The sequence below is a fragment of the Mirounga angustirostris genome, unplaced genomic scaffold, assembly GCF_029215605.1.
Source record: "Mirounga angustirostris isolate CCGP_5_RB_7025 unplaced genomic scaffold, mMirAng1.0.hap1 SCAF_12, whole genome shotgun sequence".
Lineage (NCBI taxonomy): Eukaryota > Metazoa > Chordata > Mammalia > Carnivora > Phocidae > Mirounga > Mirounga angustirostris.
Window position 1 is genome coordinate 84,351,240 of NW_026991720.1, and position 13,116 is coordinate 84,364,355.

The 13,116-nt window shown below is 36.8% G+C and overlaps 1 protein-coding gene across 6 annotated transcripts in view; it reads right to left on the reverse strand.

Moving 5' to 3' along the window:
* Positions 1-13,116, reverse strand: part of PHTF2 (putative homeodomain transcription factor 2) — a 114,514-nt gene that overhangs the window by 27,248 nt on the left and 74,150 nt on the right. For 5 of the 6 annotated variants that reach the window (XM_045864816.3, XM_054505325.2, XM_064575382.1 and 2 more), the window contains 3 exons: positions 10,854-11,019; positions 9,774-9,938; positions 314-500 (listed from right to left, as the gene is read on the reverse strand). In XM_045864816.3, the coding sequence (XP_045720772.1) occupies positions 314-500; positions 9,774-9,938; positions 10,854-11,019 (518 nt within the window). The remainder of the gene's footprint in view (positions 1-313; positions 501-9,773; positions 9,939-10,853; positions 11,020-13,116) is intronic. The other variant, XM_054505328.2, reaches the window with a different exon arrangement.

Below are 13,116 nucleotides of genomic sequence, written 5' to 3' on the forward strand. Positions count from 1 at the left end.
ACACACACACACACACAGAAATGAGGAAAGAGAAGACAAGGTTTAACAAACATCAACTATAAATTACGAAGTGCCTTAACATTTTGGAAAAATTGGAGCCATCAATCAATTCAGAAGGTGCCAATTTAGAGTAGCAATCAAGTTTATTCATGTAACTTTATTTGATTTTCAACTTTATCAGTGTGATTTATAATGGTTCACAGAATAAATTTTGGAGAAAATACAGAGTTCAAAGGTGATTCCGATGTCTAAGTCACTTTTCATTCTCTGTTGTAAAATCACACAAGCAAACTATTTTGGAAATCACACTTACTTTGCTGGAAATGTTCCTCAGTGTTCCTGGGTGCCAGGCTGCCTCTTCTGGTCGAACAGTTTCACACTGAGGTTCATGGCTTTGAATTCCCTCTTCACTGCTTTTAACAGTCTTTTTCCCTTCAAGGGATACATAGCCATTGTCAGTCTCCGTTGATTTATCAATTGAATTCTTTGCTTTCTTTGATCTAAAAAGAAAAAATTGCAGAAGCATGTTATGTGGGCTTAGCTTATTTTGGATGAGTTACTGACTGAAATTATGATCTGTTAATAATTAAATCTGGTAGTTATTTTTCAGAATGGCTTCCTTATGTTTATAATAAGTAACTTAGAAATATAATACCTATCATATAAAATAAATCAATAGTTGTAAATCAATGCCCTCATTCAGCTTACTTGATAGGTTCTGAGGTCTTAACAAAAAGCAACTCTAAGAGACATGCCCTAACTTAACAAACAACTCTTGGTCAAAATCACTTGGTCTTTGCACAAAATCTATGATCAAAATTTTGCCAATTTTATTATGGTTAATAATATACTGTAAAGTTTTATTTAAAAAACTGTTTCTATAATTATTAATTTGCAGTTAGTGGTTTAACTTGGTTTTAACACTTTCACTTACCCAATACTACTAGTATATATACATAAGTATCTCTGATAAATTCATTTTACTGTTCAAAGGAGCCATAGGACCTATTGTAACATAAAAATATATGAAGAAAAGGAAAACCTTATAATACAAGTTTTTAAATAATGGAAGAAGTAGAAATGAAGAAAACCAAAAAAATAAAGAAGTAACTTCTCTCACCCACTGAAATACTCTGGAAAAAATATTACCATCATGTACCCATTAATTACCTAGAAGGCGACCACTGATGTTCTTCATCTATAGGAATTTAATTTTTTCAATACATAAAATACAACATGGAAAGTAATAAACAAGACATTTTGATTAATAGGCCAAAGCTTGAGGAGTCTTCTTCAGAGACTACAGTGGGTGGAAGAATAGCTACCAAAAGAAATGGTTAGTAGAAATATAGTGTAAGTCCCAAACAAAATTAAAATGTGCTCAATGCAGATTAAGTTTATCATGAAATTTATTAAAAAGCACCTGCATTTAATTTTACTTAAATAAGTCCCCTTGAATTTTCTGCAGAGTATCCATTTTGCAAGAAAAAAACATTAGTATATCGCCTTCATACAGGTCAAAAAACAAGTTTTTTAAAAATGCACAAAAGAGGGGCACCTCAGTGGCTCTCAGTTGGTTAAGCGTCTGACTTAGGCTCAGGTCGTGATCTCAGCGTCCTGGGATCCAGCCCCTCGTCAGGGCATCAGGGCTCCCTGCTCAGCGGGGAGTCTGCTTCTCTCTCTCTCTCTGCCCCTACCCCCACTCATGCCTGTCAGTGCTCTCACTCTCTCAAATAAATAATCTTAAAAAATGCACAAAAGTGGGGCATCCTGGGTGGCTCAGTCGGCTGGGTGTCTGCCTTTGGCTCAGGTCATGATCTCAGGGTCCTGGGACCGAGTCCCACATCGTGGCTCCCTGCTCAGCGGGGACCCTGCTTCTTCCTCTCCTCCCCGCTCGTGCTCTCTGTCACTATCTCTGTCTCTCTCAAATAAATAAATAAAATTAAAAAAAAAATGCACAAAAGAATTATCTTTAACACTGGAGTTACTCAGTCCTACCGGAATCTTTTAGAACTGTATAGGACCTTAGAACTCACCTATTCTAAATGCTCATTTTGCAAACAATGGATCAGAAAATATAAAGAGGTCTAAGTAACTTACGTCAAGTCACACAACCAGTCAGAGGCAAAGCTAGCACTAGAATATAGACCTTCTGACCATGAGGGTAATTATATTCTCCACACTATCTCCAACTGCCCACTCTTGGGGAAATTGCCTGATAGGATTTCTTAACATACTCAGCAAAGCCTAGAAAGCTTTTGTTTTATACAAAAACAAAAGCTTCTCCTTTCTGACCTTCTCCTGCAAGGTTACTAAAGGGGACAGACAGACAGACCCCCACTTCCCACCTGCTTCACAGAGCTCTGATGCTTTCTAGTCGTTCAGAACACATCCCAACAGAGTTGCAAGGCTCAGGAGCCCCATCTTCTGACCCTTTTCTTTCTATATGACCCTGAGAGACGTGGCGAGACCAAGGGAAAGAGCCACAGAACGAAGATCACTTAAGAATGGAAGGAGGAAAATGGATTAAAGTAGAGAGGAAGGACAAAAATAGAAAATAAATGGTGCAGAGAAAACTTGTGACCTTCTCGGCCTCAGGAAGAAAGTGATAAAAACAGCAGTTATTAATTATCCCCATCACCTCTCCCTTGAACATTGTGCAACATGTAGATGTAGAAAAAGACCTGAGGGAGGTAAAGTTCCTGATATGCCAAAAATGTGAGAAACTCAAAAGACAGAGAAGGCGTGTGCTGGAAAGGTATCTGTGAAGTTTCCTGGAAATTACACTGGGCTGGAAAAACGGGGGGAAAAGGAGGTGGATGAGGTGAAAGAAGACTAGAGAGTTGGTAGAACCATTAATCAGACAGGATAAGCAAGGGGCGAAATATATTTTGGAAGAAGGATAGAAATGCTGGACCTTAAGGGCCTAGGAACACCCTTAGAAAGATCACTAGGCAGTTGAAAACATTGCCTGGAGGCAGGCAGTCAGTGTAGAAAAAGTGGCTGAAAACTTGCAGAGCGAACCAGAACCCCAGTGGGCAAAAAGATAAGGGCCTAGTAAAAAGGGCTTTGAATCCGTAAGAAGTGCCGCTTCCAGGGATTTTTCTAAGGGGAAAGTACTCCTTCCTCACCAGGACAGGGTGAAGACTGCTAAGCACTAAGAGTCCCCACTGCACACCACTTTCAGCTATCTCTCTCCTCTCTCAGGTCTGCCTACTTCCAGTCTCCTCTGGGTTGTTTCTTTCCCCACCATCTCCTCAAAGTACACAGGACACTCTCAGGAGACATGAACAAGAAGTCAGCAGCTTGCTGATGTTTCTCAGGAACTAAATGCAGGTTAAGTTGCAAACCGAGCTGAAAGGACAAAGAAAATACTAAATATACGTACCACCCTCAGAGTTTACAGTGTGGCTCAAAATACACATTGAGGCCGCTTGGCGGTGGCTGGTAGTAACAGCTCTTGCATGAGAACTGCGGCCACCACACGGCAGGGGCAGCCCAAGCGCAGGCAAGAATGGCGCCCCACTCGAAGACAAGTTTAGGCAAGGGGTCAGGCGCAGCCCAGTTGGGTTGGGAAGGCGCTACATCCAGGTATTAACTCAATCAGTAAGTGTACTGAGGACAGTGGGAACCAGGTTTTTCAGTGATGGAGAAGGAAGATATAAAGACAAGATCAAATGAACTTTGAGGGGCTGTATTTGAACTGGAGCTACCACTGCAAATCCATGGCTTATAAAACATCTAAATATAGAGATAAATACAAATGTGGAGGGATAAGCACACACATAGACACAGACACACACACAACTTTCCAGCTCTACCCCGGAGAAGGTCTGGGGGTAGTAACACCACAACAGCAGTAAGCACTTCTAGCACTCAGATCTTGCTCTCTATATACCACCCTCCTCGAAGAAATGGTTGACTCCAAGGCTGAGGCAGAGGAAGGACAAGCTGAACCTAAAAAACACTGTTGCCCTAGAAAGTAAGAAAGTGATCAAAGAATGAAAGGGACCTATCAAAAAAGACAAACTGCTCAAAGGGGTTCCACTGGCCAATTTAGGCCACTCTGATCATCAAAATGAATAATGACATTAATAAATTGAAAAAAATAGAAATCCGTGAGTAAATAAATAGGGGAAAGCTTAGCCTTAAAGCAAAATGCCAACTAATAAATGCAGAAGGAATGATGGATTTAGAAAAATCACCATTTGGCAACCATCACAGCAATAATTCACGTAATAATCATCAATGCCTGTTAAAACTAGAAGGTGAAGGTGGGATAAGAAATGGGTTATTTTTATAATCTTAGTGTGTCTCCACATAGGACATTTGTTGATTATAAAGGGAAAATAAATTTACAAGGGAGAAATCTGACAGATATTAACCAAGTGATTAATGTAAATATCATCAGTATGGGGACAAATTTATGTTGTTTGCCACTTGACAGGATGCAATAAGAAGAGCTACATATCACTTCTACCATATTCCTGCCAAAAATGCATAACTGGTTTTAATAAAGAAACATCACACTACTCAGTATTATGCTGCTAATTGTTAAACAACTAGCTCTCCAGAGGTAAAAAGTCCTTATTTGTAGTGCTTCCTGATTTCCATAGTGTAAATAATCCCACCATGGCCAACTTAAAGTGCCAACTGATAATGCTGACCTAGGAGTTGGGAAGAGACACACATATTCCACATTCAGAAGTCACTTGGAGTCTGATCCCGACCAGGGACACAAACCAAAATTAAGGGACTTTGTGCAAAGTGACTGCCTTGTAGTCTTCAAAAATGTGAAAACCATGAAACTTGAGGAAAGGCTGATGTCTGCTCCAGAATGAAGGAGACTAGAGAGACATGACTGCTGTGGGCAGCACATGATCCCGGATTAGAGCTTCTGCCAGAAGGCATAAGGCTGTTAATGGGCTGTTAATAGGGACAGTCAGCAGAATTTAAATGGGATCTCTGAGTGAAAGATATATGGGAGTTCTTTGCATTGTTCTCTCAACTTTTCTAAAAGTTTAAAATTGTTTCAAAATAAAATCATATCTTTTTCAAAGTATAAGCTGATTTGTACCCTCATTAGGACATTTTGGATGTGAGCATAGGAAAAATGCTGAAAGGAGAAAGAGTTGGGAGAGCTAACTTCAGCTGAAAACCTCTGACTGCCCCAGGTGACGTTTAATTCTACCCCCGACTGCTGCTTCGCTCATACTGCCTTTAACAGCTGAAACTAAGAACCTCACAGAATAATATTAATTTCTCAAAAGGAACACAGGTTACCAAGACTCAGATGTTTAATTACCCCCATTCCCTTGTTTTAGGGCATAAAGATACTAGGGAAAGGCAGTGGGACTGAGAAATTTACTTAAAATACTAATATTGTAAAATTCTACTTAGACTATTTTTTAAAGCGAAGCTACTTCATTTAAATCAACTTTAAAATATGTCCAAAAATAAATTAAATCAAGGTGAAGAGCATTCTGGTTTTAAAATAAGCATATATATATATATATATATATATATATATATATATATAATATATATATAAATCATCATTCTCTACCCAAAATAAAAAACAGGGTAAAAGGGTGCCTGGGTGGCTCAGTCGGTTGGACGTCCGACTCTTGATTTTAGCTAAAATCTCAGGTTTTGATCTCAGCGTCATGAGCTCAAGCCCCATACTGGGCTCCTTAAAAAAATAAATGAAATAAAATAAAATAGAACAGGGTAGAAAAAAGCTGGTATCAGGGATTAAAAGTACTGCAGTATAGAAAGAAATGGTACTTTTTACTATTATCCACAAAAAATCTACCTTTTGACGGCTACACCGAATGCATGTAATATATCCACTTAGTAAAACCAGAGTTAACAATTTTTGCTTAGATCAACCCAAACACCATGAGTCATAGTCATGTAGGCAGTGAGGTTAGTACTGCCTTGAAAACAGGAGACTTACAAGTCTATAGTGATCTTACTTATTCTGTGATAGAAACATTGGATTTTGAACGAAAAGCATTTGCAAAGAAACAATGTGCAATTCCCCTGCCATGGTTAAAGTGTGCCATGTTTTATAAGTTCAGAGCTAATTCTGTAACTACCCTACTGCATTAGTCTTTGAATGGTATGGCCTGTGTAGAATTTTCTTTAAAGTGTTATGCTTGACATTCAAGAAGGATAGCTCTATGTTGCAAATACTCTTGGGAGGAAATGACTTTTAGAAACATAAGTAGTATAATTAGCGTAGTTCCTTTGTGAGATGAATGATGCTTTTGGTCTTGTCTGAAAAAATGCAAATAAATGTACAACCTACACCATAAATCAATCATAAAACTGGATGTGTTTTTCAACATTAAAAACTTTAACCAGAGAGTTAACACAACTTTTAAAGAACTTACTAGCTTATGAAATCTCAAATCTACTGTATCAAACATGAAAAACCAGTGTGCTTCTATTTGAAAAATCTTGTCAGGTAATCAAGAACACTCATGGTACTCTGTACTGCCACGGGGAAAAAAGTTGGAAGTATTTATTGGTGCTCTAGAACTCAGAGGTATATAAATAGATCCAACTGAAGATCATCCTTCCAGTACTAAAGGACATTAGAGAATAACTATGGGGAAAGTTAACAGTAGCAAATAGCTCTTGTTCTAGAACATGATATGAAATTTCTAGTCCTGCTCTCATTTCTACAGGGTTAGGAATCCAGAGGGAGGGGAGGCTAGAGTAACAGACTGCATAAAATCTTATAAATGCATTTATAAGAAAATGACACATACGCCTACATATTATCATCACTGCTGTGTGCAGCTATGCATACATCTTGATGACATGCTAACATAGCCCTTCAAAGACTTTTGGGTCCCTATGTTTCCCTAGGTATCTTCTACAACACCTGAGTTTGAGAGCTGTGTACCAAATTATGCATTATGTACCAGGTTTGTCTATGGTACCTGTAATTTTTCTAGAACTAGTCCAATTCTAAAATAGAGTGGCTATAGCAAAGTTAATGAGTTATCTAGCTATGGCCTAAGATACATATTTTTAAAAATCTGGGATATACTGACATTTACATGGTCTTCATCCTTGTCTGTGGGAGACACACTTCACCCAGTTTACAGCTTAAATGACTGAACTATTTTAACTGCAGGCACTAAAAACCAAATTTTTAATCCTTGTACCAAAAATTTATGGTGGGGCTACCTACATACCCACTCTTACTTACATTGTACACTATACTCCATTATGTGAAGAAAATCAATTTATTAAATCTTTAACATCCATTTAAGTGTTAAAAACATTCAATATGGAGGTTAAATGGGACAGCAATCTTTAAGGTAGGTCAGTCAGAGGGCACCTGGGTGGCGCAGTCGGTTAAGCGTCCGATTCTTGGTTTCGGCTCAGGTTGTGATCCCATGGTCATGATCTCAGGGTTGTGGGATTGAGCCCTGCATCCAGTTCTGCGCTCAGCACGGAGTCTGCTTGAGTGAGACTCTCTCCCTCTGCCCTCCACTCCCCCCACCTCTAAAATCAATAAATCTTTTAAAAACAAACAAACAAACAAAACCCCAAAATACCCTCTAGGCTTAAAAAAAAGAGTAGGTCCATCAGGCATGTGAGTTAACATGTGACCAGGTTTTACTCTGGCATCTGCATCTAATCCACCAAGTCAATTTATATTGACTGTTTTTCAGTGATACTGTGATGGTGAAATTAATCTTAAAGAACATGTAAAAAAACTTAGTATCTGAATTCTGAAAGGTATTATGCTGAAGAGATATACTATCTAGATGTAATTCTTCCTACTCAATCTTTTTAGTAGAGATTATAATTATGCTAATTTAAGACTATAATTCTTTGAAATTAAAGTACTAAATACTTAGGAAATACGGTTGATTTCTACATCTTTTTAAATTGATACTTTCTTTGGCTTTGTTTTCTCAGTTTCATAGAGTTCTTTTACAATAATTCTTATCTTTTTTCAAGTGAGAAATATTATGTCTTGTTTAAAAAAATAGTTTTATCCTGGGAATGAAATGTACTTAGAAATGATAAATAGGGCCCTTCCAACTTATAAACACAGCATGTAAAAATAGTAGTTTTCGTCCTAACATCTAGAAAACCAAAAGACACTATACACAAAGCTTAGACATTTGTGTGGTTATACATTTATTTTCCCATCGGTTATGTTAATTCAGATACTTTAATGGAAGTATCCAGCTTTTCAATTTATTATCACCAGAAACAATTTTAAGTCTCAGTTGATCTTTCAGTCTAAGGCCTTTCTGGCTTATCAAAACTTGAAAGAACAAGACATCATCGAGATTTCAGAACTCAGTTTAGAACTTCCAAAATTAACATTTTTCTTAAGATCTTTTTGTACCTAATATTTAAAACATTCTCATTCATATGCTAGCAAACCAGTTCCAAATGAGACAGCTGAAAATAGTGCATCTTTAAAAACATTTAGATTATGAAGTTGTCATTTTAAAGAGAATAAATCCAAAGGGATTTAGCCATTCTATTATCAATGACTGGTAGTCAAGATCATCCTACAGCCAGCCCAACAGAAGAAAATTGAAGTCTGAATCTCATTTGACTAGAGAAACATAACAGAATTCCAAAGGCACTAAAACCTGATCTAGGGGCATTCTGAATGCTATGTAAGAGAAGATTAGTTTTGGTCAACCATAACAACTAAAGGATTCCCCCATAGCAAAACATATCCACTGTGCCATTTATTTTATAACTGCTCATCAGAAAGTCTTGAGAAATGCGCTTAAGAAACTGACTTTGCAGAGATAAAATTATCAGTTCCTACTGTCAGAAAGGAGAGCTATTTATTAAAAAGAAAAAAAAAAAAAGACTAACAAAGAGAGACAGAATGCAATTCGAATTCAAAACCAAACCAAACCAAACCTAAATCTTTTCTGGATGAAGAAGAAGTGGTTGGAATAGTCAGGGGATCCACCTCAATGCCATAGTTACTTCAAACTATTAGGCTTTTGTACAATTTCCCTCAAAATTACAAGCAATGAAAATATCCCAGGATACAACTGCTTAATTTTATAATGCAGGTATAAAGTTATAAAATGATAAACTTTATCATAAGAGCACAATCACAAGGGGATGAAATAATTATATTAGTAGAGGAGTTAACAAAAGTGATCAAAAACAGTTATGTGCAGTATCCCTTTTCTTGATTTATTAACTTAGCAACTTTTATCATTATACTCAGTAGTTTGACCATAGCGTTTTAACTTTTTTCAAATTTATTACATGTCTAGGTAAACTAGTAATATAACTCTGAAATGTTGTGAATTAACTATTCAAAATAAAAATACAAGATTGAGTTAGGTTTATTTTTGCAGTTTGCTATAATTATATTTTCATACTTGGTAAATCTTTACTGTGATACAAACTATACAAAAAGCCCAATTTGACCAAAGTGCTGATAAAAATAGAATAATCAATTTAATAGAAGGAAAATAGTACTTGTGAAATCACAAAATAAACCAAAATCAAGAAATCCCAACTAGATATACTTTGATGGTATCTACTTATGCTCACAGAGGTATATTTTTACACATATCCCAAAGTAAACTTTATGGTCTCTATTTTTCCATTTTCTAGATAGCATTATTATTTATCAAAACAAAATCCATAATGGGACTGTCATAGTTAAAGTCATTAATATTCATTACCTGAGACTGAAGTGCCAGAAAAGGGATAGTGCATCTCTATTCCATATAAAGCCTTGAATAAATACAAACCCTGATAAAAAGAAAGCGGCATGCCAGAGATCTCTGAAGACAGCACCAACGCTGTAAGAGGTGCTTGTCCCGTGGCTCTGAGCTGCTCCCTCCTGTGTGTTATCTGTGGTACTAGAACCATCTCCTTCCCTATGGACTTCCAAATGGGCTGCTTTTCTTAATTTCCTTCATCAGAAGAGACGAAGAGCAGAAGGTAGCTTTAAAATGTTAATAACCACTTTCTTAGTAGCACATTCAAAATTTTGATCAAACATAAAAACAGGAACTTCAATACACAATAAAATTCAGATTAACTGGAGAAAAGTTAAGGTACACATTGAAGAACAACTTCTATAAATGTTAGGTTACTGTTCCTCGCTCACACTGACAGGTCAGTGGACATTAGGCTGTAATGGTATTATTGGACAGATTTTTACAAAGCATTTCTTCCCTATTTGAATGCCACTTATCTGCAGAAGAAAGAAGAAAATCTAGATCAGAGAGAATTAGAATCTAACCGATGAACAATGCTATTTATCTAATGTAGGTATTATCTTTTCAAAACAAAAAGGGCTTAAATCTCAACATCCCCATACTGCAAATGTCTCAATCTCTTAGCAACGATATTCAAAAGAGGAATTGCTCCAAAAGACCCTTACAACAGAACTCCATTGTGCTGAGTGGCCAGCGAGACTTGCTATGTTTACTTAATCAAGAGGCAATATTAAACAGCTTTGAATAGCATTTAATAAACAGAATTTAGCTGAATTTTTTTCCTGGCTATCGATTTTGCCAAAGTATAAGTACAAGATTTTATAAATAGAGGGAATTACCAGCAATTCCAGCTTATATATTCCCTACAATGATATTAGGTGCCTTGGGAATGAGCTTTAGGAAAGAGAACAAAAACAACAAAAACAGGTATGTGGTCTCACAATGGCCTTGGAGCAAATACACAAACTAAATCATTTGGTAGGTTACTCTGAAGCTTCCTGCTCTACCTAAAAGAGTGACTTTACAAGGTAACATTTTATTCAAGTCGAGAACAATCTTAGATTCAAGTTACACAAATCCACAGAAAGACTGCTTTCAGCAGAGTACCTTCTTCTTTTACCCCCTGCACTCAGAGGGGGTTTTGGTGTTCTTGTTGACACGATCTGGCAGTGAACAGTTCCCAGGAGCAGCATCAGCCATACTGGCCCAATCACTTCCGTCAGAGGTATGCTGTGTGGGCTAGAAGCGGAACAGAATAATACTACTGCAGCAACTACAAAAAGGGAAAGAAAATATGTTTAATTATAGATCTGACAGTCACGTCTTCAAAACTTTAAAAACTGTTCTAACATTGCTTCTTGCCAGATTACTTTTCTAAATTTAAATAAGTTAAAAATGTTACTGCAGACAAGCTCTCTCAGACTATTTTTTTGTTTGCCACTGGCTAACCACACAACTTGGTAATAAACTCCTGGAACAAGATAACATCCAACATAGTCTCTAAAGTACACATTTTCATGCTGCAATGAAAACCAGCTGCATATGAATCTAAGGGCATTCCTGATAAGATCACAAACAATCAAAAGAACCACTAACCTCAGGTGTACTTAACTTCTTTCTTTTACAAACAAGGGAAGTCTATGATGGCGTGTAGTAAGGCTATAAAGAGCTTCTTCTTCTTTTTTTTAAGATTTTATTTATTTGACAGAGAGATACAGAGAGAACACAAGTAGGCACAGTGGCAGGCAGAGGGAGAGGGAGAAGCAGGCTCTCCACCGAGCAGGGAGCCAGACACGGGGCTCGATCCCAAGACCCCAGGATCATGACCTGAGCCTAAGGCAGCCGCTCAACCGACTTCTTTTCAAATAGAGATTTATCTGCTCAGAAATAATAACATAAATTTACTTGGGTACATTTTTCGGGGAAACCAGTAAACACTCACCAATGTTAACCATTGCCACATGAAGAAGAAATCTTGTTTCTGCCTGCTCAGCATCCTTTATACTTTCCAGACATTAAATCTCTTTATCTTTTGGGAGTCTGCCTCCTATATTTGCCAATCAAATGGTCTTATTTCTCCCACTTCAGGGAAAGACATGTAATCTAGTTTTACCAGAGTCTTAATTCTGGGCACAGGAATTAGTAAGGAAATGGGCATGTAACCTTAGCAGGACCAATCAGAATCTTTCTTGGGGATTAATACAGGTAGTTGGAAAGAAAGTCTTTCTCTTACATCACAAACACTAAGGACTATGGGAATATGAAATTGCCAGGGGCCACCTCAGCCACCTCCTTAAGAGACCAGCATGATGAGAACAAAATCAACAGTATAAAAAGTGAAGATATCATCTGAGGCTCTAGATCCAGCAATACTTGGACACAGGGCCTAGGAGTTCCTAATTCTGTTTTGGAACAACTGGAGAATTTGAAAATTGGGAGATTTTTGTGCATTTTGTTAGGTGTGATTATTGTAATGTGCTTGTGTAATGTGCATATTTTGAAGAGATGCATGTTGATGTATTCGGGAGTAAAACATCATGATGTATATAATTTAACAAAATATATTAAGTAAATATTCCAAAATATTAATAATGATTTAATCAAAAAGATGGGCATATGCTATTTAGAATGACTATATAACTTATCATGTAAATCAGGACTCTTTTGAGAGTGAAAGGAGAGCTGTTAATAAAAGCACCAGGACGACACAAGTAGGTTTGGACAGTTGGACAGTCCCAAGCAAACCAAACAAATGGCCATCCCAGTTATTGTTTTTGTAGTAGCCCATCTAGTTTCCTGGTTTTTTTGAAAATTTTTATGATCAGCAGTAAAAACAAACAAAAAAACCCAACACTTTTTGCAAAAGCTAGTTTGCATTTGGTTTTTGCCACCACAACTGAAAGAAAGGATTCTATCATACCAAGATGAAGCTTAGCTCCTCACATGTGTTTAAGAGGTATCATAAACACAACTTACAGCTTTATATTCTCCTGAATAATAATTTCTTTAAAAAGAAAAAAAAAAAGACTTAAATTTTTTAAAATGCCAATCATCTTTATGAATTCCCTGGAATTTAACCCAAATTCTCTAGTTGTTTTTTGTAAGAGTCCAGAAGTTTGAAAAGTATAGAGTTTTTGTTGTCTTTAATAGGAACTCTAATGTGACCTTTATTAAATTCCTTTACCTTTTTGAGCCTTGGTTTATTTTTTGTACAATAAAACAGGATATAGGTACTATAAATACATGTGAGGTAATACAATAAAACACTTTGAAAAGCTCCTTACATAAATAAATGTGTACCTAACGCTGGCAAATAGTACTTTTATTCACCATCATTAACTATCTTTAAAAAGAAGGGGGATGCAAATGC